Source organism: Entelurus aequoreus, linkage group LG19 (assembly GCF_033978785.1).
Source record: "Entelurus aequoreus isolate RoL-2023_Sb linkage group LG19, RoL_Eaeq_v1.1, whole genome shotgun sequence".
Classification (NCBI taxonomy): Eukaryota; Metazoa; Chordata; class Actinopteri; order Syngnathiformes; family Syngnathidae; genus Entelurus; species Entelurus aequoreus.
In genome coordinates, this window is record NC_084749.1 from 18,690,243 (window position 1) to 18,715,123 (window position 24,881).

General features: G+C 37.9%; 1 protein-coding gene and 1 long non-coding RNA gene across 2 annotated transcripts in view; both read right to left on the reverse strand.

The window, feature by feature from the left end:
- LOC133635175 (uncharacterized) overlaps positions 1-24,881 on the reverse strand; it is a 78,035-nt gene that overhangs the window by 34,064 nt on the left and 19,090 nt on the right. The gene's annotated exons all lie outside the window — the stretch shown is intronic.
- LOC133634864 (uncharacterized) lies at positions 3,613-6,035 on the reverse strand. The gene is made up of 2 exons (XM_062027513.1): positions 5,320-6,035; positions 3,613-4,290 (listed from the first exon to the last, which is right to left on the reverse strand). Exons 1-2 carry the CDS (start codon positions 5,870-5,872, stop codon positions 3,680-3,682), a joined length of 1,164 nt encoding a protein of 387 aa, XP_061883497.1. The 5' UTR covers positions 5,873-6,035; the 3' UTR covers positions 3,613-3,679.

Sequence of the window (24,881 nt, forward strand, 5' to 3'; positions counted from 1 at the left end):
ACACAAAAAAACGACTTGCATTGCTGGTCTTCTTTATTCCCGTGGACAAAACAGACAGCCGTGCTCCTCTCCTCATTCATTTTGATGATAAAAACCTCCTCAGTCCCACTCGGCTCGCCCTCCCTCAACCTGCACCCCACCAGCCGGGTGGAGACCCCCCCCCAAAAAGCCACAGCCAGGCAGCAACAGTGCTCCTTTGTTTGCATCCCCCCCACCCAACACTACCGTTCTTTTCTGCTCGCCCCCTCGCCATGTTGAGGACGACGCTGTTCGGCGGCGAAGCAGGCATGCCTCAACACGAACGCCATTACAAACAGAGGGCGGAACCGAATTCTACTTTTCTCACAGTTTTTTGGGGGTCTGTCCAACATTAAAGGTGAACCTCACTTAATAAAACAAAGTCATATGTTGAAGGAATATTGGACTTTTCGCCAGCCAGCTACTAAAACATATTGAGTTTATTTTTGTTGTGTCAGCATTTTTTAAAATCAAAATAACAGCCTATGAGTGCACAAATTTTTTTTTATTCATACAAAAACAATTAAGGTGATTATTTTAGTAATCGGGTATTCTATCGATTAGTTTGTTTGATTAATCGAGTAATTGGATAAAACACACTTTATAGTCTCAATGCGTATTTTAGGGGAAATAGTCCGAATAAACAAGTGTTCGGCTTGCCATTACTTTTAGTTATTTTTATAATAAACACACATAATCAACACTGAAATTGCACTCAACATGTGTGCATGACTTTAAAAAAAAGTCACACCACCGCTGTAATGTGCGCTCTATTGCAGCGGCCATGCGGAAACTATGTCTACGTGTTTAAAGTTCCGGGCACTCCATGAGGGTATGGATTCATCACTTGTCATTTGTTACACCCAATTAACGATTAATCGAAGCAAAATAATGCAAAACAAGTTTGTTTTTCCTAATTGAAATAATCGATTTAATCGATTAATCGTTGCAGGCCTAACCTTTGGGTCGAACACGATTAATCACAGTAAATTACTTGCTTACATCATTTAAACTAACTTTTAGAAAAACACCAATAGTTGGGGTCTTGTCAGAATGTGATACACAAACCTTTTTTAAATTGTTTTTTGAATGCACGTCATGTATTTTTTTCAAAATAGTCTTCCAACGATTTAAATATTAGGACTGCAGCTATCGATTATTTTACAATTTTGAGATATCTATTGATTGGGTTGGTCGATAAATCGAGCAATCAGAGAAAACACACTTTATAGTCCGTCTCAATGCGCAGTTTAGGTAAACTAGTTGTAATTCACAATTTCTACTTGCCATAATTCAAATTATTTTTTTTATAATCAATGCACATAATCAACATTGAAATAGCAAAAAAACTAATCACGGCAACCGCACACCACTGTTCTAATATGCGCTTTATTGCAGCGGCACACTCTTTAAACGATTAATCGAAGCAACATAACACAAAACCAAGTTGTTGTTTTTTGTGATTTAGGGCTATATAAATAAACATTGATTGATTGATTGATTGAAATTGAAATAATGGATTTCATCGATTAATCGTTGCAGGCCTAACCTTTTGATTAACACGATTAATTGCAGTAAATTACTTGCTTACATCGTTAAAACAAACTTTAAGACCCCAATATTTGGACGCAAATGTAATTTGATGGTCAGAAAGTCATACACAAATCTTTTTTTTATTGTTTTTTGGAATGCACGTCATGTATTTTTTTCAAAATAGTCTTAAATTACTTGCTTACATCATTTAAACTAACTTTTAGAAAAACACCAATAGTTGGGGTCTTGTCAGAATGTGATACACAAACCTTTTTTAAATTGTTTTTTGAATGCACGTCATGTATTTTTTTCAAAATAGTCTTCCAACGATTTAAATATTAGGACTGCAGCTATCGATTATTTTACAATTTTGAGATATCTATTGATTGGGTTGGTCGATAAATCGAGCAATCAGAGAAAACACACTTTATAGTCCGTCTCAATGCGCAGTTTAGGTAAACTAGTTGTAATTCACAATTTCTACTTGCCATAATTCAAATTATTTTTTTATAATCAATGCACATAATCAACATTGAAATAGCAAAAAAACTAATCACGGCAACCGCACACCACTGTTCTAATATGCACTTTATTGCAGCGGCACACTCTTTAAACGATTAATCGAAGCAACATAACACAAAACCAAGTTGTTGTTTTTTGTGATTTAGGGCTATATAAATAAACATTGATTGATTGAAATTGAAATAATGGATTTCATCGATTAATCGTTGCAGGCCTAACCTTTTGATTACCACGATTAATTGCAGTAAATTACTTGCTTACATCGTTTAAACAAACTTTAAGACCCCAATATTTGGACGCAAATGTAATTTGATGGTCAGAAAGTCATACACAAATCTTTTTTTATTGTTTTTTGGAATGCACGTCATGTATTTTTTTCAAAATAGTCTTCCAACGATTTAAATATTAGGACTGCAGCTATCGATTATTTTACAATTTTGAGTTATCTTTTGATTGGTTTGGTCGATAAATCGAGCAATCAGAGAAAACACACTTTATAGTCCATCTCAATGCGCAGTGTGTGTGTGTGACTAATCAGTGGTACTTTAACTTTTAACTTGAACTTTTACACTAATTAAACGATTAATCGAAGCAAGAACACATAAACGCAAGCTTTTTTCTAATCGATTAATCGTTGCAGCCCTAAAAAATATACTCAACTTGACCAAAAAGAGATAATTTCAGCTATTACGTTTTTAGTCCAAACCCTTTATTAGAACAAGTTCTGTTCTTAAACCTGGGCTTGGGACCATAGTAGACGGTGAGCTGACATGAGAAAAAGTGCCTAGAAAATGAATTTCGCTCCCACGTCTAAGCACAACTTGTTCAATGCATTTTTGCATAGATAATACCCTTCTGGACTTTGGGTTAAAAGTTCAGAACATGATACCTAGCCAAATTTTGTCACAAGCCAGAAATGTATATAGAGGTAAATCACAAAAAACGAAAATCTTGTGCTGCAGTTTTGGCTTGTAAAATATGTCTTATTCATTTTGGCAACACAAAATCTTTCTCAAATATCATAAATACATATACCTAACATCTGAAACAAATATTGGTGCCTTAGTATACTCATATGTGAATTTAGATCATGAAATGTAGCAAATTTCTTAAAAAACGATTCAACTGAAGTGATTTGCCCCAGCACAATGAAGCACACACTTATTAAATTTAGCTAAAAGCTTATGTATCATACATTAAAAAAATGTCACAACCTTCTATGTAATCAAAGGTACAAAAGAAGTAACACACCGTGGCCAAAAGTGGCTTAAAATCTAGCAAAATATTACCATGCACCCCAAAACTGGAATAAGGCAAAAATGGACAAGATTAAAATAGATGCAGTAAAGGCCCAAATTGGTATAAAATATGATAAATATTTATTAAAGTAGCAAATTGTTTCACAGCATGTGTCATTTATACCCCCCCCCCCCCCACACACACACACACACAAACACACACAAAAGACCAAAACAAATTTGAAAAAAAAGGTAATACAGACATTATTTAAGCTTTACCGTTAAAATGGCAGTGTGGCATCTCGATAATCAAACATCTTGATAAAGAAACAAAAGTGGCAAATTTTACATGGTGACATGGTGCGTAATTACTCATCAATATCACTTTCATCTGTGTCATCATCCCATGCACCTCTTTCTTCTGTTTCCTTTGAAACATTTCCACAGTTCTGGCAGTGACATAAATCAGTACAAGACATTTTTGCAGACATACATGAACATCTTTCTGTTTCACATTTGCTTGTCTTGCAACCACAGTGGACTACCTGCAGCACACTATCTGGGGCAGGATTTCTAGTCATCCATCTTACTGTTAACTCCCCATCCTCAATGTACCATCCATTGCCAATGGGTGAAGGGGCACACATCATACCAGTCAGGGAATGTCGCATTACTGCTGCTTGGTAGTTTGCCCTTTTGCAGTGTTGGTGGAGGGCATCACTTGTTGGGGGAATGGACAGTTCTGGCAAAGCTGACGATGCCATACAGAATGCTTTGTATCTTGCATCGTTCACGTCTTTGGCAGATGCCTGTCCATACAGGTGGCACACATATTTGCTCAGTGTTTTGAACGTAGACTGGTCAAGGTTAAAACTGCTGCCCAGATTTGAGAACGCAGTCAGATATTCGTCTTTCTGACAAGCAAGAGAAAATGTCTTCCTTTTGCCCTTGCCATGAAAGGCACTGGTCGAGTCACAACCTGTGAAGGTATGGATGCCAATGAGTGCAGAACAAACACTGTTGCCAAGAGCTGCTGCCACCTTAGCCACGTCTATGATCCTCGTTCTGTTGCCTACTCCCGTGAAAAAATACAAGCTACTATATATCTATTGTCATATGCACAGATAAACAGACAGTCACACTGCACAATGAAAAGCTTATTTTGCTGGTCCCCCTTGCAAATTCACAAAATATAAATATAAATATAAACTTAAGCTAAATAAAGAATCACAGAATATAAAAATTAAACAAGAATAAACTTAAACTATATTGCACACTTACAATAAACTTACTAAAAATGTAAATGCTAAGGATGTTTAATACTAATAAATATAATAAAATAAAATAAGAAACAAAAATAAAGAAATAAGATAAAGTAAATTAAAGTGTGGATCTTACAACAGATCTATAGTGGGCATGAGTAGACAGAAGCAGTATTGCACATTCAGTTCACAGTGAAGATGATAATGGATGATATGACAATGATGATGTATAAAGTGCACTATGCATTCTTCAATTATTGTAGCAGCAGTGGAGGTGACATGAAGTCACAGCAGGGATGTGGGTAGTGGTCACAGTTCAGTCAGTTCAGGGATGAGGGGTGAGGTGTGAAGGTGTGCGGGGGGAGGGGTGGGGGTTGTGATGTGTAAATCAGTCCAGGGGTGTGTGTGTGTGTGTGTGTGTGTGTGGGGGGGAGAGAGAGATTGGGGCTGTGGTGTGAAGGTATATGGGGGGATGGGTGGGGCTTCCTTTTCTAGGCCAGTGGTTCTCAAACTTTTAAATTCCAAGGTCTCCCCTTAACTCTGACAGTGTATAAATGGTCCATTTGGTTATTACAAAGTAACAACACATTCTTTCAATCCTACGCTATGTACTGTAACATTATTACTATAGATTCACACACGTGTGTGTGTGTGTGTGTGTGTGTGTGTGTGTGTGTGTGTGTGTGTGTGTGTGTGTGTGTGTGTGTGTGTGTGTGTGTGTGTGTGTGTGTGTGTGTGTCACATACCTGCCGACACGGTTTCTGCTTGTGTGAGTTGATCCCTCTGGCGTTTTCCTCCCACACGAGTGTACTTTTCCACTTTTTGACAAATTATACAGATGGCTGGCAGGACGGGGCCGGCAGAAGCAACGGGCAAACCTGAACGAGATCGAAGTTTCTTTCGGGGAGTTTCAGACGTGCCTGCTGACTGACCTGCGGCTGCAGATGGTTCTCCCACCGCCCGTGCGGTCCTTTTCTCGGCATAAAACAATGCAGATTTATCTGTAAAACGTCGGTAGCATGTTGCGTGAAACCCAGCGTCGTCAGGAATAGCGTCAAAATCTACATCCGAGCAATGTTTATAGATTTCTGCCAGATGCTTGTTCTGGTCTTGCAGACAAAGCCACTGTTTTAAATAGTTTCTGTATGTGTCCCACCGTGTCCGAGTGAAGTGCTGGACGTCCTCATTGTTCACAGATGAAAGATGCATATAGCATCTTTTATTTTCCTCTTTACGCACTTTTTTTCTAACTTTTGAGGTCTTTCGTTCCTCTTCACTCTCGGATGTTGTCGTCGCCATAGCAGGTATGTTGTTAGAATAAAGCTGCTACCTGATTGGTCCATGTGACCAAAACCGCGCCACTCCCCACTAGATATCACTGCGCCTCACTGAAAAATAGTACCGGCTTTCAACACCGATTACACAAAATGGGCTAGGTGTCAATTTCCGAACTTTTGGTATCTTACTTACTACCAGTAAATCTATTTTATGAAGTAAAAATGATGTTGTGCCGTTGGTGTGGGAGCGAAACTGAACGATATGAGCCTTGACCACAGGCACTATAGGCGTTGATGGCAATTTCCAATCTTTAAAATCATTTTTGAAAAATCAATCGTTTGTTAATAATTTTGTGGCAAGTTTGGTCTGTTTTACATAATAAAAAAGTCTCAAACCATATAGTTAATATAAACAAAGCCTAGCCAAGATTTCATTGAACTTATGACACAATCATCTTGACTTTGAACACACTGCACACGAGTGAATGAAGTGCATACTTAGTCAACAGCCATACATGTCATACTGAGAGTGGCAGTATGAACAACGCCAACACTGTCATAAACATGTGCCATATAGTGAAACCACACTAAACAACGGCAAACACATTTTGGAAGAATATTTGCACCGCAACACAACATAAACACCAAATTCCCAGAATTCCCTGCAGCACCAACTTTTCCGGGACGCTACAATATAAACAAACGCCATTGGTGGATCTACGCCTAACATCCACTGTAATGATACCACGTACAATAGTGTATCTAGTCGATACTACTATGTTACATCGATCATTTTTAACATCACAAAATCTTCTTTCGTTTTATTAAAATGTATAATATGTTTATAAACTCAGGAAATATATCCCTGGACACATGAGGACTTTGAATATGACCAATGTATGATCCTGTAACTACTAGGTATCGGATTGATAACCAAATTTCTGTTATCATCCAGAACTAATGTAAAGTATCAAACAACAGAAGAATAAGTGATTATTACATTTTAACAGAAGTGTAGATAGAACATGTTGAAACAGAATGTGCCGTATTTTTCGGACTATAAGTCGCAGTTTTTTTCATAGTTTGGCCGGGGGTGCGACTTATGTGTGAAATTATTAACACATCACCATAAAATATCAAATAATATTATTTAGCTCATTCACGTAAGAGACTAGACGTATAAGATTCCATGGGATTTAGCGATTAGGAGTGACAGATTGTTTGATAAACGTATAGCATGTTCTATATGTTATAGTTATTTGAATGACTCTTACCATAATATGTTACGTTAACATACCAGGCACGTTCTCAGTTGGTTATTTACGCCTCATATAACGTACACTTATTCAGCCTGTTGTTCACTATTCTTTATTTATTTTAAATTGCCTTTCAAATGTCTATTCTTGGTGTTGGGTTTTTTCAAATAAATTTCCCCCAAAAATGCGACTTATATATGTTTTTTTCCTTCTTTATTATGCATTTTCGGCCGGTGCGACTTATACTCCGGAGCGACTTATACTCCGGAGCGACTTATAGTCCGAAAAATAGGGTAATGGGTCCCATTTTTTGTAGTCTTTGGTATGACTCAGCCGGGGTTTGAACTCACGACCTCCCAGTCTCAGGGCGGACACTATAACCACAAGGCCACTGAGCTGGTTACTATAGGACAGGCCAGGGGTTCTTGACCCGTTTTACCTCGAGCCCTAACTTTCCATCTTTCCAATATTAACACTGAATTAGTAATCTTACTCTAAGTTTTAATTATGTTCAATATTATATCTAACCTACTTACAGTTTAATCGGATAAGCCTTGTCAAATGATATAAATTGCCTTTCAAATGTCTATTCTTGGTGTTGGGTTTTATCAAATAAATTTCCCCCCAAAAAATGCGACTTATACTCCAGTGCGACTTATATATGTTTTTTTCCTTCTTTATTATGCATTTTCGGCCGGTGCGACTTATACTCCGGAGCGACTTATACTCCGAAAAATACGGTAAGCAGATATTAACAGTAAATGAACAAGTAGATTAATAATTAATTTTCTACCACTAGTCCTTTAATAATTTAGACAAAATAATACAATGGAAAATGACACAATATGTTACTGCATACGTCAGCAGATAAATTAGGAGCCTCTGTTTGTTCACTTACTACTAAAAGACAAGTTGTGTAGTGTGTTCACTATTTTATTTAAGGACTAAATTGCAATAATAAACTTATGTTTAATGTACCTTAAGATTTTTTTGTTAAAATAAAGCCAATAATTAAATTTTTTGTGTTCCCCTTTATTTAGAAACGTACCAAAATACTTTTGTTACTGGTACCAGTACCAAGATATTGGTATCGAGACAACACTAGCACACACACACTGGCAGAAATGTAGATCGGCGCCTATGCTTGGGACTGTTTTCCCGCCAAGAACTATAGTCACACTCACGCAGCTCGCGTTAATAACCCCGACGAATCTACCGACGTCACGTTATTCGAAACTTAACTAAAAATTCAGAGGTGTGTGTTATTTCAGAGACACGGCAACATGTGTGTCAGCGTTCTGTGTGTGTGTGTGTGTCTCAAAATGTACACTAATGTGTTTGTGGCGGCCTGCAGTGACAGACGCAGAGGGGACATGACAGACAGTGTGCGAGTGTGAACATACGTGTGTGTGTGTGTGTGTGTGTGTGTGTGTGTCACATCTCACAGCCTTGATCTAGACTCCCGCCTCCCTCGGACTCCCCGCTGCGACTCCTTCATTAATCAATAGGACAGATGAAGACAGACTTCTGTGGAGATGCGAGGCAAAACAATAGATGGCGTGTGTGAGTGCGAATGTAAAGGAGGCTGCGATGTCCTCAGGGAGAACCTGGCAGACATGATGCAAGCCTTCAAGGCACCCTGCCCACACGGAGATCATCCACACTGGATTTGCTTTCTTATACCAGCCGAAAAAACAGACTGCATTTGATAGACGATTTGCATACATTATGTGTGTGTAACAGTAGTGTGTGTGTGTGTGTGTGTGTGTGTGTGTGTGTGTGTGCTAAACCGACACTGCAAACGGCTTCGCTCCAAAAGATGAGGGGGGGAAAAAATAGGAACAATATCCTTTGATCAAGTGAGATTTTCAACCAAATCCAAAAATGTCATACACACACACCGTAATGATTTGCTCCCACTATTTCACTATTGAAACCCCGCTAATTTTTTTTATGGCGCGTGGCACTTTTAAAAAAATACTCTTACAAATAAAACATAAAAAGTGGAATGAAAGAGAAAACCGGTGAAATACGAGGAGAAAAAGTTGCAATATTGACACTTAATATTTGTTATTTTCTAAAGCTGGCATTGCTCAAAAAAATATAATGAATCAAAATCAATGTTGTTATGAGTTATTGACCTACTCAAGGCTTCGTTTACTTCACATCAAATATTACACTTTTATGGGACAAATATTGAGTATTTTGTGTGTTTGCCATGTAAATAAATCAAGGTTTTGTTTTTTTTTGACAGAAAGGGCATAAACATAAGAAAAGTTGTACTCGACGGATAGATCTTGAATTGGTTTAGAGCAGGGGTGGCAAACTCATTTTAGATGGGGGGGGGGGGGCACATGGAGAAAAATCTACTCCCAAGTGGGCCGGACCGGTAAAATCACGGCAGGATAACTTAAAAATAAAGACAACTTCAGATTGTTTTCTTTGTTTAAAAATAGAACTAGCACATTCTGAAATTGTACAAATCATAATGTTGTTTTTTGTTTTTTACGCTTACATGTTGCGGTTAATAGTGTATATACTTTATTTGTCGTTATTTGTACTTTCTGAATAAATGATGTGATAATGTTCATCAGTCAACTCATTGGTGTTAATTTTCAATCTATCAAGATAAAAAAATATATATATCAAAATAAAATTACATTGTTATTTATGTAGTATGCTCATTTTCCTCGACTGATGTACTAACATCATGTGGTTTATTTTGTACATATGTAGCATCATCTACAAAGATACAATTAATAGGTATTGCGACATCCAGTGGACACATTTAGAACAACAGTTTTTTCATTCTAAAATTTCAGGTTAATTTTTTATACTTAGCAAACTCATCCCGCGGGCCGGATAAAACCTGATCTAAAACTTTGAGCGTTAAGTAAAACTAGTATATGTTGATATATGACTTGTTTTTAACACTTTTATGATTGGGGCCGTTTTGGATACCCCGAGACTTGTAGTCAGATTTCTCTCAAAAAACAATAATAAACCAAAAGCAATGTTGTAATGTAATATTTACCCATTTAAGGCTCCGATTACTTCACATCAAATATTCCACTTTGAACATTTTTTGGGGGATAATATTGCATATTTTGTGTTTTTATCATTTTAAAAAAACCCTGAATTTTCTTTGACAAAAAGAGCATAAAACATAATTTATTTTTTAAAATATGTCAACGGATAGAGCTGAAGTTGAGTGTTTTAAAAGTGTTGAAAGTTAAAAAATATACTGTAAATATTAATATATTACTTATTTTTAACACTTTAATGACTGAGACCATTTTGGGTTAACATTCCTCAAAGTTGAGGGGACCCCTAAGGGTTACAATAATGATAATACATTTTATTTTTAAGGCGCCTTTCTGGGCACTCAAGGACACCGTACACGATCGAAACAATACAATCAGATTGGATAAAAACAACAATAAAAACAACAACAAAGATAGAGAAGAAAAGATTATTACAATGAATAAGCAGTCAGAAATAGGTGTGTTTTGAGTCTTGATTTGAAGAGGGATATTGAGTCCAAGTTTCGAAGGTCTGGTGGCAAAGAGTTCCAAAGAAGAATAAATATTTTATTGGTTTTCCGCCCGAATGCAGCTGAGATAGGCTCCAGCACCCCCCGCGACCCCGAAAGGGACAAGCGGTAGAAAATGGATGGATGGATGAATGGTTTTGAAAAAGAAAAATATCAAAATGACCCCCGCACTACTTTTATTTTTCAGTGAGCAGCCCTCAGTGGAAAGAGTTTTGGGCCCCCCTGCTGTAACCCAAAAATAAAAAAAATCTGAATAAAAAGTTAAGGAAAATGGGAACGATTACAGAGCCCTCCACAAAATGACAAGCGCAGTCAGACTATCGTGCTTAAAAAGAAGACAAAAATAGCTCACCTTGTGTTTCATCTACAACTGATCTACTTGTAGTATCACTTTAAGCTCACCCTTGAAGAACACATGATGTTCATCGTGAAAAAAGAAAGTGACAATTTTTTCTATTACCGAGTTAATTCAAACTGAGTAAAATGAAGAGAGTAACTCATGTAAACGATAAGAACATTTAATATCAGTTGTTTTTTTTTTAAATTAAAATATTCACGATTGTCGTTATTATCACAGCATCGTTAAAGACGCTCAAAAAGTACCATCTTTTTTTAAACGACAAACACACAATATACATTCCTTGGAAGAATAATTATTAAATATTGTTTTTGGCTTCTCAAGAGACATACTATTATTGTTTATATACTCTTAATGAGACCTGGGACCTTTGTGGGGCTTTTCATTGCTTTTGAAGATGACATCATGCAACAGAGTGTTTGTTTTAAAGGTTAACGGGATGAACTATGGCCACGGGAGTTGTAAAGGAATTCATCTCAAAATTTGTACTGTCTGTTCTTTGCCAAGTTATTTTTAGCACAGGCTATTGAGTGAGTATACATTGGAGTTCCCTGGCACCCTTCTGCCCTCCATTGACTCCCTTTATAATGGCCATTTTTTTGGGATATACTGTAAACATAATATTTTATAATGCTTTTTTCCATGAAAACCAAATGAATCCAAGCATGCACTGCAAAAAGTCAGTGTTCAAAAACAAGAAAAAAAAAATACAAAAATTAGGGGTATTTTATTTGAACTAAGCAAAATTATCTGCCAATAGAACAAGAAAATTTGGCTTGTCAAGACTTTCCAAAACAAGTCAAATTAGCTAACCTCAATGAACCCCAAAATACCTTAAAATAAGTATATTCTCATTAATAACAAGTACACTTTTCTTGATAGAAAAAAACAAATATGAAACATTTTTTCTCAATATGTGGAAAAATATTCTTAAATTAAGTAAATGCTAGTGCCATTATCTTGACATAATGATATGCGCTAGGCATTACATTTCTTGAAACCAGCAAACTTATACTAAAAACTAATTTATTGTTCTCAATGGAAAGGCAACAAGGCAACTTGTTATTCTCGGGGTCTCCTAGCCGTTCAGGCAAATCATATTGTCTAAAAATGCATTTTTCCATCGATAACATGACATCATCGCACCAAATGCTAGTGCGCATATATACAGCCCGGCCCCCGGCCAAATTTTTTTAATTGTAATTTTGAAGAATTTATCTGAATGTGCATGAACTATTTCTGTTCAAAATAGTTTGAAATGTCACATGTTAAATGTTTAAATATTAACTGTCAGTTTACTGTACTGTGCCAACTGTACTACTATATGAGTACGTATTTTCTATTGTTTCATTGAAAATAAAGCAGCAAAGTCCATTTGGCTGTCATCCGTTTTAATTAACAGTAACAATTGTGTCAAAATCATGATTTTTTTTTTTCATGCTGAAGTAAGAAATTATTACTTTAAAAAAGTAGTGTTATACTTGTGAGTGTTTATGACACAGCTTTGCAACAGTTGATATTCTAGTTTCAAGCATGTTTAACTCAATATAGGTCATCAAATCTCAGCAATAAGCTGTAATATCTTACTGAGATCATTTAGGACCAAAACCCTTAAAACAAGTAAAACACTCTAACATAAAATCTGCTTAGTGAGAAGAATTATCTTATCAGACAGAAAATAAGCAAATATCACCCTTTTTTGAGATATTTAATCTTACTTAGATTTCAGTTTTTGCAGTGTGTCTCTTTGAAATACGTGCAAATCCTATTAGAAGTGTAATTTGACCTCTCAACCACTAATTATCACCAGTGTACCATAGAGTTCCATATATATTTATATTAGACGCATAAGTGCTTTGAATCAACTTATTTGTAATAAAAACAATGTTGGTGAGTTGGTAGTGACATAAGAGTTTATAATATTGTGCATATGTGCACTAATATTGCATAGTTCAGTTTTTTTGCCATACAAAAACATGGTTTTCGTTGACAAAAAGGGCATACAACAAAAAAACTACTAAAAAAATGTATATCGACGGATAGATCTGAAGTTAATCTACAGATTTAAGTGTTAAAAAAATATATATATATGACTTACTTTTACGACTTGAACTATATCATTCCCTACATTTAGGGTTAAATATGTTTTTCTCTTTCCATTTTAAGTCGTAAAAGGTTTTAGTGTGTTTCCTAATGATCACTTCCTGTTTATGCACTGCAAAAACTGAAATCTAAGTAAGATTAAATATCTCAAATAAGGGTGATATTTGCTTATTTTCTGTCTGACAAGATAATTCTTCTCACTAAGCAGATTTTATGTTAGAGTGTTTTACTTGTTTTAAGGGTTTTGGTCCTAAATTATCTCAGTAAGATATTACAGCTTGTTGCTGAGATTTGAAGACCTATATTGAGTAAAACATGCTTGAAACTAGAATATCAACTGTTGCAAAGCTGTGTCATTAACACTCACAAGTATAAAACTACTTTTTCAAAGTAATAATTTCTTACTTCAAGCATGAAAAAAAAAATCATGATGCCGAACGCATATCATTATGTCAAGATAATGGCACTAGCATTTACTTAATTTAAGAATATTTTTCAACTTATTGAGCAAAAAGGTCTCTCTTTTTTTTCTACCAAGAAAAGTGCACTTGTTATTAGAGAGAATATACTTATTTTAAGGTATTTTTGGGTTCCTTGAGGTTAGCTAATTTTACTTGTTTTGGAAAGTCTTGACAAGCTGAATTTTCTTGCTCCATTGGCAGATAATTTTGCTTAGTTCAAAGAAAATATCCCTAATTTTTAATTTGTTTTCTTGTTTTTGCAGTGTGTGAGGTCACTTCCTTTTGTAGACACGCTGTGTATGGATTTTCATATTCACCACTCTATCCAAAGAGAGCACAGCTTGTTGGTTCGATATGTACAATTGAATAGCTTAGTTGTGCTTATATAACTTTAGATTATGATGTTTGTAATGGGGAAAGACTTGAATGTGTCTTGTACTTATGTTAGCATTTAAGCGAGCTAGCGATTGGTTCGCGAGCTGCTTTTCCAAGAAATGAACAGTATCACGGTGAGTTCATCAAAATGCTGTAATCAATCACGGTTTTACGATATTTGAAATTTGAACCGGTAACACTAACATTCTGGATTTTTTTACCACGGTTGATCGTTATACATCCCTACAAAATCACTTTTGAGAGATTCTTAAAGAACATGTTGACACAATTATAATTTATGGATGAATTTACTCGGGTATGTCTATCTGTTGGAAGCAATTAACAATGCACTCGACTAGCCCTGTTTTTTGGGCACTATAACACATTGCATTTTTACTTCCTGGTGAAAGAATTTGGGTTGGCCCATTACTCTTAATGTAACCTTTGAATTCAATCACATGGTCTGCTGTATTTGAAGCTTTTGTTAATGGCCCCAATAAATCAACTTTAAGACTCATAGTAAGGAATTAATATTAAAATCGTTGCACATAATTCCACTGGGAAGTTAAGAGTTTAGTGCTCAATATGACCGAGAGGTTTTCCCGAACCCACCATCATGTGTTACAATGTGTATTTAACATATAGTGAATTTATGGCATTGTCTCTTTGAGTTATTGTCTCATCTTTGGCAGTATATTTGATCAGTAGTTATTTTTTATAGTCAGACTGACCTAAGCCTTGATAATAATTGGTTGTGATGATCACATGCTTTTATATCATTTGACAAGGCTTATCCGATTAAACTGTAAGTAGGTTAGATATAATATTGAACATAATTAAAACTTAGAGTAAGATTACTAATTCAGTGTTAATATTGGAACGTTGGGGCTCGAGGTAAAATGGGTCAAGAACCCCTGGCCTGTCCTATAGTAACCAGCTCAGTGGTCTTGTGGTTAGAGCAGTGGTTCTTAACCTTGTTGGAGGTACCGAACCCCAGCAGTTTCATGTGCGCATTCACCGAACCCTTCTTTAGTGAAAAAAAAATAAGTTTTTTTTTTAAATTCAAGACAAAGTTATATGTTTTTGGTAACACTTTAGCATGGGGAACATTTTCTAAGTAACAAAGACTTAATTTAGAGTTATTTGGTTTTGGTTAGAGGGTTAGGGCCAGGGTTAGAGGGTTAGGGTTATAATAAGGCCATGTTGAATAAGGCATTAATAAGTACTTAATAATGACTAGTTAAGAGCCAATATGTTACTAATTTGCATGTTAATAAGCAACTAATTAATGGTGAATATGTTCCCCATACTAAAGTGTTACCATATTTTATTACTGGTGCACAAAATGAACCGTGCAAGAACATCACCTTGTTCAAAGAACAAAACCAACACAGTGCATAAACTCACAACAAATTACACACCTGCAAATCAGTCTGACTTCTGCTGTTGCCGTATCCGTAATACGCCGATAGGGAGAAGTTTTTATTTACACGATGAGTCGGGTGTGTTTTGACCTCCACCGAACCCCTGAGCCCAACTCAACGAACCCCTAGGGTTCGATCGAACCCAGGTTAAGAACCACTGGGTAAGAGTGTCCGCCCTGAGATCGGGAGGTTGTGAGTTCAAAACCCGGCTGAGTCATACCAAAGACTACATAAAATGAGGCCCATTACCTCCCTGCTTGGCATTTAGCATCAAGGGTTGGAATTGGGGGTTGAATCACCAAAAGACTCCCGAGCGCGGTGCACACTGCTGCTCACTGCTCCCCTCACCTCCCGGGGGGTGAACATGGGGACGGGTCAAATGCAGAGGACAAATTTCACCACACCTACACTGCAAAAAGTCAGTGTTCAAAAACAAGAAGAAAAAAAAAAAAAATTAGGGGTATTTTATTTGAACTACTGTATTTTTCGGATTATAAATCACAGTTTTTTTCATAGTTTGGCCGGGGGTGCGACTTATACTCAGGAGCGACTTATGTGTGAAATTATTAACACATTACCGTAAAATATCAAGTAATATTATTCAGCTCATTCACGTAAGAGACTAGACGTATAAGATTTCATGGGATTTAGCGATTAGGAGTGACAGATTGTTTGGTAAACGTATAGCATGTTCTATATGTTATAGTTATTTGAATGACTCTTACCATAATATGTTACGTTAACATACCAGGCACGTTCTCAGTTGGTTATTTATGCGTCATATAACGTATACTTATTCAGCCTGTTGTTCACTATTCTTTATTTATTTTAAATTGCCTTTCAAATGTCTATTCTTGGTGTTGGGTTTTACCAAATAAATGTCCCCAAAAAATGCGACTTATACTCCAGTGCGACTTATATATGTTTTTTTCCTTCTTTATTATGCATTTTCGACAGGTGGGACTTATACTCCGGAGCGACTTATACTCCGAAAAATACGGTAAGCAAAATTATCTGCCAATAGAACAAGAACATTTGGCTTGTCAAGACTTTCCAAAACAAGTAAAATTAGCTAACCTCAATGAACCCAAAATACCTTAAAATAAGTATATTCTCACTAATAACAGGTGCATTTTTCTTGGTAAAAAAAAAAACAGAGACCTTTTTGCTCAATATGTTGAAAAATATTCTTAAAATAAGTAAATGCTAGTGCCATTATCTTGACATAATGATATGCGTACATCATGATCTTTTTTTTCATGCTTGAAGTAAGCAATTATTACTTTCAAAAAGTAGTTTCATACTTGTGAGTGTTGATGACACAGCTTTGCATCAGTTGATATTCTAGTTTCAAGCATGTTTTACTCAATATAGGTCATCAAATCTCAGCAACAAGCTGTAATATCTTACTGAGATCATTTAGGACCAAAACCCTTAAAACAATTAAAACACTCCAACATAAAATCTGCTTAGTGAGAAGAATGATCTAATCAGACAGAAAATAAGCAAATATCACCCTTATTTGAGATATTTAATCTTACTTAGAGTTCAGTTTTTGCAGTGTGGAACTTGCTGAGAACCAGTGTCCTCTCCAGTGGACACTCGTTTTTTTTGAGGAACAAAACAAACGTCCTCTGCGGTGGACGCTGGCTCCATAGATATTTAATCTTACTTAGATTTCAGTTTTTGCAGTGTGCTTGGCACTCAGCATCAAGGGTTGGAATTGGGGGTTAAATCACCAAATGACTCCCGAGCGCGGCGAACACCGCTGCTCACTGCTGCTCACTGCTCCCCTCACCTCCCAGGGGGTGAACATGGGGATGGATCAAATGCAGAGGACAAATTTCACCACACCTAGTGTGTGTGTGACAATGGTTGGGACTTTAACTTTAACTTTAATATTTTTAGTTAATGTCCTGCAGTCAGAATATTTGCATTAGCCCTAAAGACCTACGACAACCAGTACGCATTGACCTTCTTGTCTTTCTTTTTCTACCTTCCTTAGGGGTGGCAACAACCTTTTGAGTACAGACTCTCTCCATTATATTCCATTTTTATACAACCGTTGCCATGACACAAGTGATTGGTTCTACCACAGTGCCTCATAGAGCGAGAACCAATCGCAAGACAACCACGGTACGACTTAAGAACGTCCTAATTTCATCTCAGGGAGCAGTTTAAGAAAATGACTATGCATTATTAATATGGACGATTACAACATCCCGTGTTGCAATTGTGTATCAGTTCCCAACTATCAAACCGATTCGATGAAAACGACAAACCCCAGACATGAAATCCTCTGGTAGTTCCTCACCCGAGATGCCCTTTTTTGTAGAGGAACATTGTGTTCGCTGACATTGTACCCATGCCTGACACCCAGACAAAGGAACCAATGCGGGCCTCGAGGGGGCAGATGACAAACACTCCTAAACCATGGCCAGACATAATCCCCCTCCCTCCTGTCAAACCCAACAACAAACGCGCCATGGAGGGGGGCCTATTCAGAGCATATTAGGGAGGTGAAAGAGGGCAGGCACTGGGGGACTCTCCCTAACCATCTGAGACAACTCGTCCAGAGGCAGACCTCCACCAAATCCATTCCTGCCTCAAAACATCAGCGACCCCCCCACCCAAAATATGACCCAGACACATCCAGGAGTGTTTACAAGAGTGGGCGGCCGTGAAGTGGAGAAGCTGACCCAAATGAGCAGCCCCCCGCCTGGGAAATGTAGTGTAATTGTCCCCGCCTTCTTGAGCCAAATGAAACAAAACCCGAGTGAATCCAAGCATCCGCGGGAGCTGACGACACCCTCGCCCGTCTTTAACGCGCCGCCACGTTCCGTAGACGGCGCCGTTGATGCGGAATGATGAGCGGGACCCCGTCGTCTCGTTATATCGTCTTCAATTAGGCGGGAGGATGATGAGAGACAATGAGAGAAGCGCTGGTAATCACGAGCCTGCCTCGGATTCACGCTGGGAAACAGAACTTCATTACGCCCAATGGTCCCACGTCGACGATAAAAAAACTCCAAATATGCGCCGGCTTCGTTCACGGCAAGTTGGGCGAGCATAAAAAGGCTGAGAACGTGAAAAAAAAGGGGGGGGGAGGATTCGGAACCATCTCTGTTCATGTTCACTTACCTGACGTCTCATTCCTAAGGAGAATTTGGAGGCAGTCCACAATAATTTAGTAGCTGCTATTGCATGCAAAACCCAATAGGAGGCGCTGATGTGCCCGATTTTATCATACAACTCCAGCTAGGGCGGGGGTCGGCAACCCGCGGCTCTAGCGCCGCCCTAGTGGCTCTCTGGAGATTTTTCAAAAATGTATGAAGAATGGAAAAAGATGAGGGGAAAAAATGTATTTTTTTGTTTTAGTATGGTTTCTGTAGGAGGACAAACATGACACAAACCTCCCTAATTGTTATAAATCACACTGTTTATATTAAACATGCTTCACTCATTCGAGTATTTGGCGAGCGCCGTTTTTTCCTACTTATTTTGGCGGTCCTTGAACTCACCGTATAGTTTGTTTACATGTATAAATTTCTCCGACTTTCTAGGACGTGTTTTATGCCACTTTTTCTGTCTCATTTTGTCCACCACACTTTTAACGTCGTGCGTGAGTGCACAAAGGTGAGTTTTGTTGATGTTATTGACTTGTGTGGAGTGCTAATCAGACATATTTAGTCACTGCATGACTGCAAGCTAATCGATGCTAACATGCTATTTAGGCTAGCGATATGTACATATTGCATCATTATGCCTAATTTGTAGCTATATTTGAGTTCATTTAGTTTCATTTAAGTCCTCTTAATTAAATTTATATCTCATGACACATGTAATATGGCTTTTAATTTTTTGCGGCTCCAGACAGATTTTTTTTTGTATTTTTGGTCCAATATGGCTCTTTCAACATTTTGGGTTGCCGACCCCTGAGCTAGGGAGAGGCAAAGTTAAAGTACCACTGATAGTCACACACACACTCGGTGTGGTGAAATTACCCTCTGCATTTGACCTCCCCTTGTTCCACCCCCTGGGAGGTGAGGGGAGCAGTGAGCATCATTTTGGTGATTTAACCCAATTCCAATCCTTGATGCGGAGTGCCAAGCAGGGAGGTAATAGGTCCATTTTTTATAGCCTTTGGTATGACTCGGCCAGTGGTGGTGGTGTGTTCTTGTTTCGATTAATCTGTTTAATTAGTGTAAAAAGTTAAAAGTTCAAGTACCACTGATCGTCACGCACACACTCGGTGTGGTGAAATTACCCTCTGCATTTTGACCCATCCCATTGTTCCACACCCTGGGAGGTGAGGGGAGCAGTGAGCAGCAGCATTGGCCGTGCCCGGGAATCATTTTTGGTGATTTAACCCCCAATTCCAACCCTTGAAGCTGAGTGCCAAGCAGGGAGGTAATGGGTCCCATTTGTATAGTCTTTGGTATGATCATTGGTACTTTAACTTTAATTTTAAAGTGGATAGCGCACCCCCCACCCGATTCGTCACGTTTCGTGTGTCAGGTAAACCATGACAGTAGAGCCATATGAATCCCCTTCCTACTGCATGTGTGTTGGCATTAATGATAGCTAGCGATTAGCGCGCCTGCTTTCTTTCCCATGAAATGAGCAGTATCGCCGTTCTGTAAGTTTGTCAAAGTGCGGTTATCAATCGCGGTTTTTTCGATCATTTTCATTTGAAACGGTACTACTAATCTTCGAGAGTTTTACCAGAGTTTATCATGAATAACAGTAACTGTTCCATCTCTAATTAAAGCTCTTTGTTGTCAATTCCTCTATACTTGCAACTGGTGTTGTAACGATACCGATATTTTGGTACCGGTACTAAAATTATTTCGGTACTTTTCGGTACTTTTCTAAATAAAAAGGACCACAAAAAAATAGCATTATTAGCTTTATTTTAACAAAAAATCTTAAGGTACATTAAACATATGTTTCTTATTGCAGTTAAGTCCTTAAATAAAATAGTGAACATACTAGACAACTTGTCTTTTAGTAGTAAGTAAACAAACAAAGGCTCCTAATTAGTCTGCTGACATATGCAGTAACATATTGTGTCATTTTCCATTCTATTATTTTGTCAACATTATTAAGGACAAGTGGTAGAAAATTAGTTATTAATCTACTTGTTCATATACTGTTAATATCTGCTTACTTTCTCTTTTAACATGTTCCATCCACACTTCTGTTAAAATGTAATTATCACTTATTCTTCTGTTGTTTGATACTTTACATTAGTTTTGCATGATACCACAAATTTGGGTATCAATCCGATACCAAGTAGTTACTGGATCATACATTGGTCATATTCAAAGTCCTCATGTGTGCAGGGACATATTTCCTGAGTTTATAAACATAATATACATTTAAAAAAAACGAAAGAAGATGTTGTGATGCCAAACAATATTGACGTAATCATAGTAGTATCGACTCGATACGTGCTTGTACTTGATATCATTACAGTGGATGTTAGGTGTAGAGCCACCAATGGCGCTTGTTTACATGTTGATGCCGGTGAGCTACGATGTGTAGTGAAGCATGTTTAGCTGTTCCTCGTCCTGCAGGGATGATACCTGTAAGAAACTTACTTTACTTGTCGCCATGGAGGCCAGGATTAGTGATTTAGAAGTAGCTAAAACACTGCAGACGGCGGATGGACGTTAGCCGCTAGCTAGCTAGCCATGTCTTAAAGCACCTCTTCCTGAGGGCATTTCAGTGTTATAACTTCACCTTTATCGTTAGTTTTTAAGCCAAAATGCGTCCGTTCTCCCTTTTCTGTCTACACACACTGTCTGCTTGTAAGTACTCTGTGATTGTGTGCTGCCGAACATGCTCGTCTGCTCGTAAACCAGCAATGACAGTACTTTTCAGAGACGGTATCGTACCGAAAATGATTAATTAGTATCATTAGTATCATAATTAGTACTATACTAACACCGGTATACCGTACAACCCTACTTGCAACACATAAGGAAGTAGTCATCAGTGCAGTTTTGTGTGAGCAGGAAGAGGCAAACTCTCAAGTCAACTCGAAGGGATGAATTTGCTGACGCGAACGGAAGCCACGACGTCTTTTCATCTTCACCGCCGCATAAATGTTGCACAAGCTCGCTTCTCAGAACAGAAGCTCCAGCCGTGCCTACGTCAGCGCAAGGCATAGCGGAGGATTCTATAACGAGTGGAGCGGCGCAGCTGAGAAATGACTCCAACCCACCTCCTCATTTAAATCACATTATAAAACTCGGCCATCATCAAACATGAAAATTCTCTCTCTTCAACCCGGATTGCGGCGTTATTGTTCCCCAATCCTCGACCCGCTCACCACCGCCCTCCTTTAATTCCCCTCTGTTTGCAGTACAAAGAGCGAATCTGCGACAAACTCTCTCACCGCGTAGTCAAAGGCGAGAATATTTTTTCTTTAAAGTGAAGAGGACGATAAAAGCCGTCATCTGGGGAAGCCGACAGAAGGCTTTGAGAAATAGCGGCGTTTATTTCTCGGCGTGCATCCTGCAGAGATTATTATGGTCCCCATTAAGCCAGTCATACCCCTCAGCTGTGCTTCAACACGTACCCTATTAAATAGATGTTGCTCACTTTTGGGTTTGCACATTAGCACAACCAGTGGGGCCAATGAGAGATCGCGGTCAAGTCAAGCTGCCCTGGGGCCTGACAACCTTTTCCCGCTAGGGCCCCGCTTCCTTATCTGATTCCAGCAGGCAGGGTGCAATCATGGCCATGCCAGCCGGAGCCTTTGATTTTTTTTTTTTTTTTAAAGAGCCATATCCCTGTTTTCACTCACTTTCATTGATCACAGGAAGTCCTCATTGTGTCCTCTGGTAAAAGAGCATCTTAAGAAGGTTCCATTTGTAACACAACAACAAAGAGAATTTTACCTATTTTTGACTACAAAAATGGTCAATTAGTCGGCTAATCGGATTATAGAGCGTGTTCAGTACCGTATTTTTCGGAGTATAAGTCGCACCGGCCGAAAATGCATAATAACATACTTGCCAACCTTGAGACCTCCAATATCGGGAGGTGGGCGGGTGGAGGGGGTGGTTGGGGGCGGGGGGCGTGATTATTTACAGCTAGAATTCACCAACTCGAGTATTTCATATATATTTCATATATATATATATGTATGAAATACTTGACTTTCAGTGAATTCTAGCTATATATATATATATATATATATATATATATATATATATATATATATATATATATATATATATATTTATTTATTTATTTTATTTACATAGAAAAAAAATAAAAATACTTGAATTTCAGTGTTCCGGTGGCTATCCATTAGATGGCAGTATTGTCCTGTTTAACTTCTCCGTTCATGATGAGTATATCATTTCGGCCACCGTGTTCAATGGAGGAAGTCTGACAAAAAAATTTTGTGGGAAAGCGGACGTGAGAACAGGCTGTCCCCACTCAGTCTCAGGTCCGCATTGAGCTGGAGGGGGCGTGGCCTCCAGCTCCGGCTGAATACCGGGAGTTTGTCGGGAGAAAATCTCTGCCGGGAGGTTGTCGGGAGCGGCGCTGAATACCGGGATTCTCCCGCTAAAAACAGGAGGGTTGGCAAGTATGATAATAAAGAAAGAAAAAAAACATATATAAGTCGCACTACAACAGTGGTTCTTAACCTGGGTTCGATCGAACCCTAGGGGTTCGGTGAGTCGGCCTCAGGGGTACGGCACAGCCTTCGCCGCATAGGTTAAGACACACCCGACTCATCGTGTAAACACAAACTTCTCCTTGTCGGCGTATTATAGATACCCCCAAACAATGTTCCCTCTAATTTTCCATATGTGTGAGCAAACGCAAAAACTCCTTGAGCATTCGGTGGAGCACATGTGAGCGTCATCAGACCTGCAGCACACCTGTCCCAAACCTGACTAAATAACAAGTTAAATGTTTAATTATTATAATCAAATGAAAGCAGTCATTTCCGTGAGATTATTTTCTAATATAAGTGTTTTGGCCCACTTACAATGACTATAACATATTGTTTTTCATGAGCTGTGTACTAGAATGTCTGGGTGGGGGGGTCCTACTTTGGAAATAATGTGTACCCCTTTCAGATATCGCATTTAGTTCCCACCAAAACATTCACATGTTGCACAATGAGATGTAAACATGGGATCATGTGTAACTTTCTGTTTGTAAAATATATCTTTATTAGTATTTCTTTAATGTAATAACATCATTTTATGATTACTGTTCGGGTTAGGTGAATGCGGATATGAAACTGGTGGGGTTCGGTACCCCCAACAAGGTTAAGAACCACTGCACTAGAGTATAAGTCGCATTTTTTGGGGAAATTTATTTGATAAAACCCAACACCAAGAATAGACATTTGAAAGGCAATTTAAAATAAATAAAGAATAGTGAACAACAGGCTGAATAAGTGTACATTATATGACGCATAAATAACCAACTGAGAACGTGCCTGGTATGTTAACGTAACATATTATGGTAAGATCCAATCCAATCCAATCCACTTTATTTATATAGCACATTTAAACAACAAAAATGTTTCGAAAGTGCTGCACAACAATATTAAAAATAATATTAAAAACAATATTAAAAACAATAATCAAATATAATCCTTAGCTCCACCAATGACTGAATAAAAACAAAAAATAAATAAATATAGAACAAATATAAAAACAATATAAAAATAAATATGGTTAAAAACGATTTTAAAGGGAAAAACCAATTAAAACAGTAAATATAAATATAAATATAAATTTAAAAAAAAAAAACACAGAGGACAGAGGACCACACAACTCACGTAGTGTTAAAAGCCAAAGAATAATAGTGGGTCTTAAGACGAGACTTAAAACACTCCACTGTGGGAGCAGTTTGAACATGGAGGGGCAGAGTGTTCCAGAGCTTAGGGCCGACCACAGAGAAGTCCCTGTCTCCCCTGGATTTAAGTCTGGTCTTGGGCACCACGAGCCGGAGCTGGCTCTCGGAACCTCAGAGCGCGCGTAGGAGTGTAAATTTGGATGAAGTCCGAGATAAGTAAGAGTAAGAGTCATTGAAATAACTATAACGCTAAATCCGATGAAATCTTATACGTCTAGTCTCTTACGTGAATGAGCTAAATAATATTATTTGATATTTTACGGTAATGTGTTAATAATTCCACACATAAGTCGCTCCTGAGTATAAGTCGCACCACCGGCCAAACTATGAAAAAAACTGCGACTTATAGTCCGAAAAATACGGCATTAGCCATTGGCTTTCTAAATTCATCCTCAGGTGTTTTTCCACCTGAAAACTAACAATAAAGGTGAATTATTCAGTCATAAATAATGATTTATACTGCAACTATGATGCTCATTAGGCTGTTACAAAAATAATAACTGTAATATTATCGCAACAGGGTTTTCGCCGCTTACTGCGGGGTTCGTTCTCCCGAAATGCAGACGGACCACTCTGGACAAAGCGTGCAGGTAAGAACATGATTTA

What these genes read in the sequence shown, in the direction of transcription:
- LOC133634864 (XM_062027513.1), bottom strand. Translation starts at nt 5,872, where the DNA reads ATGGCGACGACAACATCCGAGAGTGAAGAGGAACGAAAGACCTCAAAA. An exon ending in AGCAGAAACCGTGTCGGCAG is followed by an intron (nt 4,291 to 5,319) that starts GTATGTGACACA and finishes ATACCTTCACAG; the next exon opens with GTTGTGACTCGACCAGTGCC.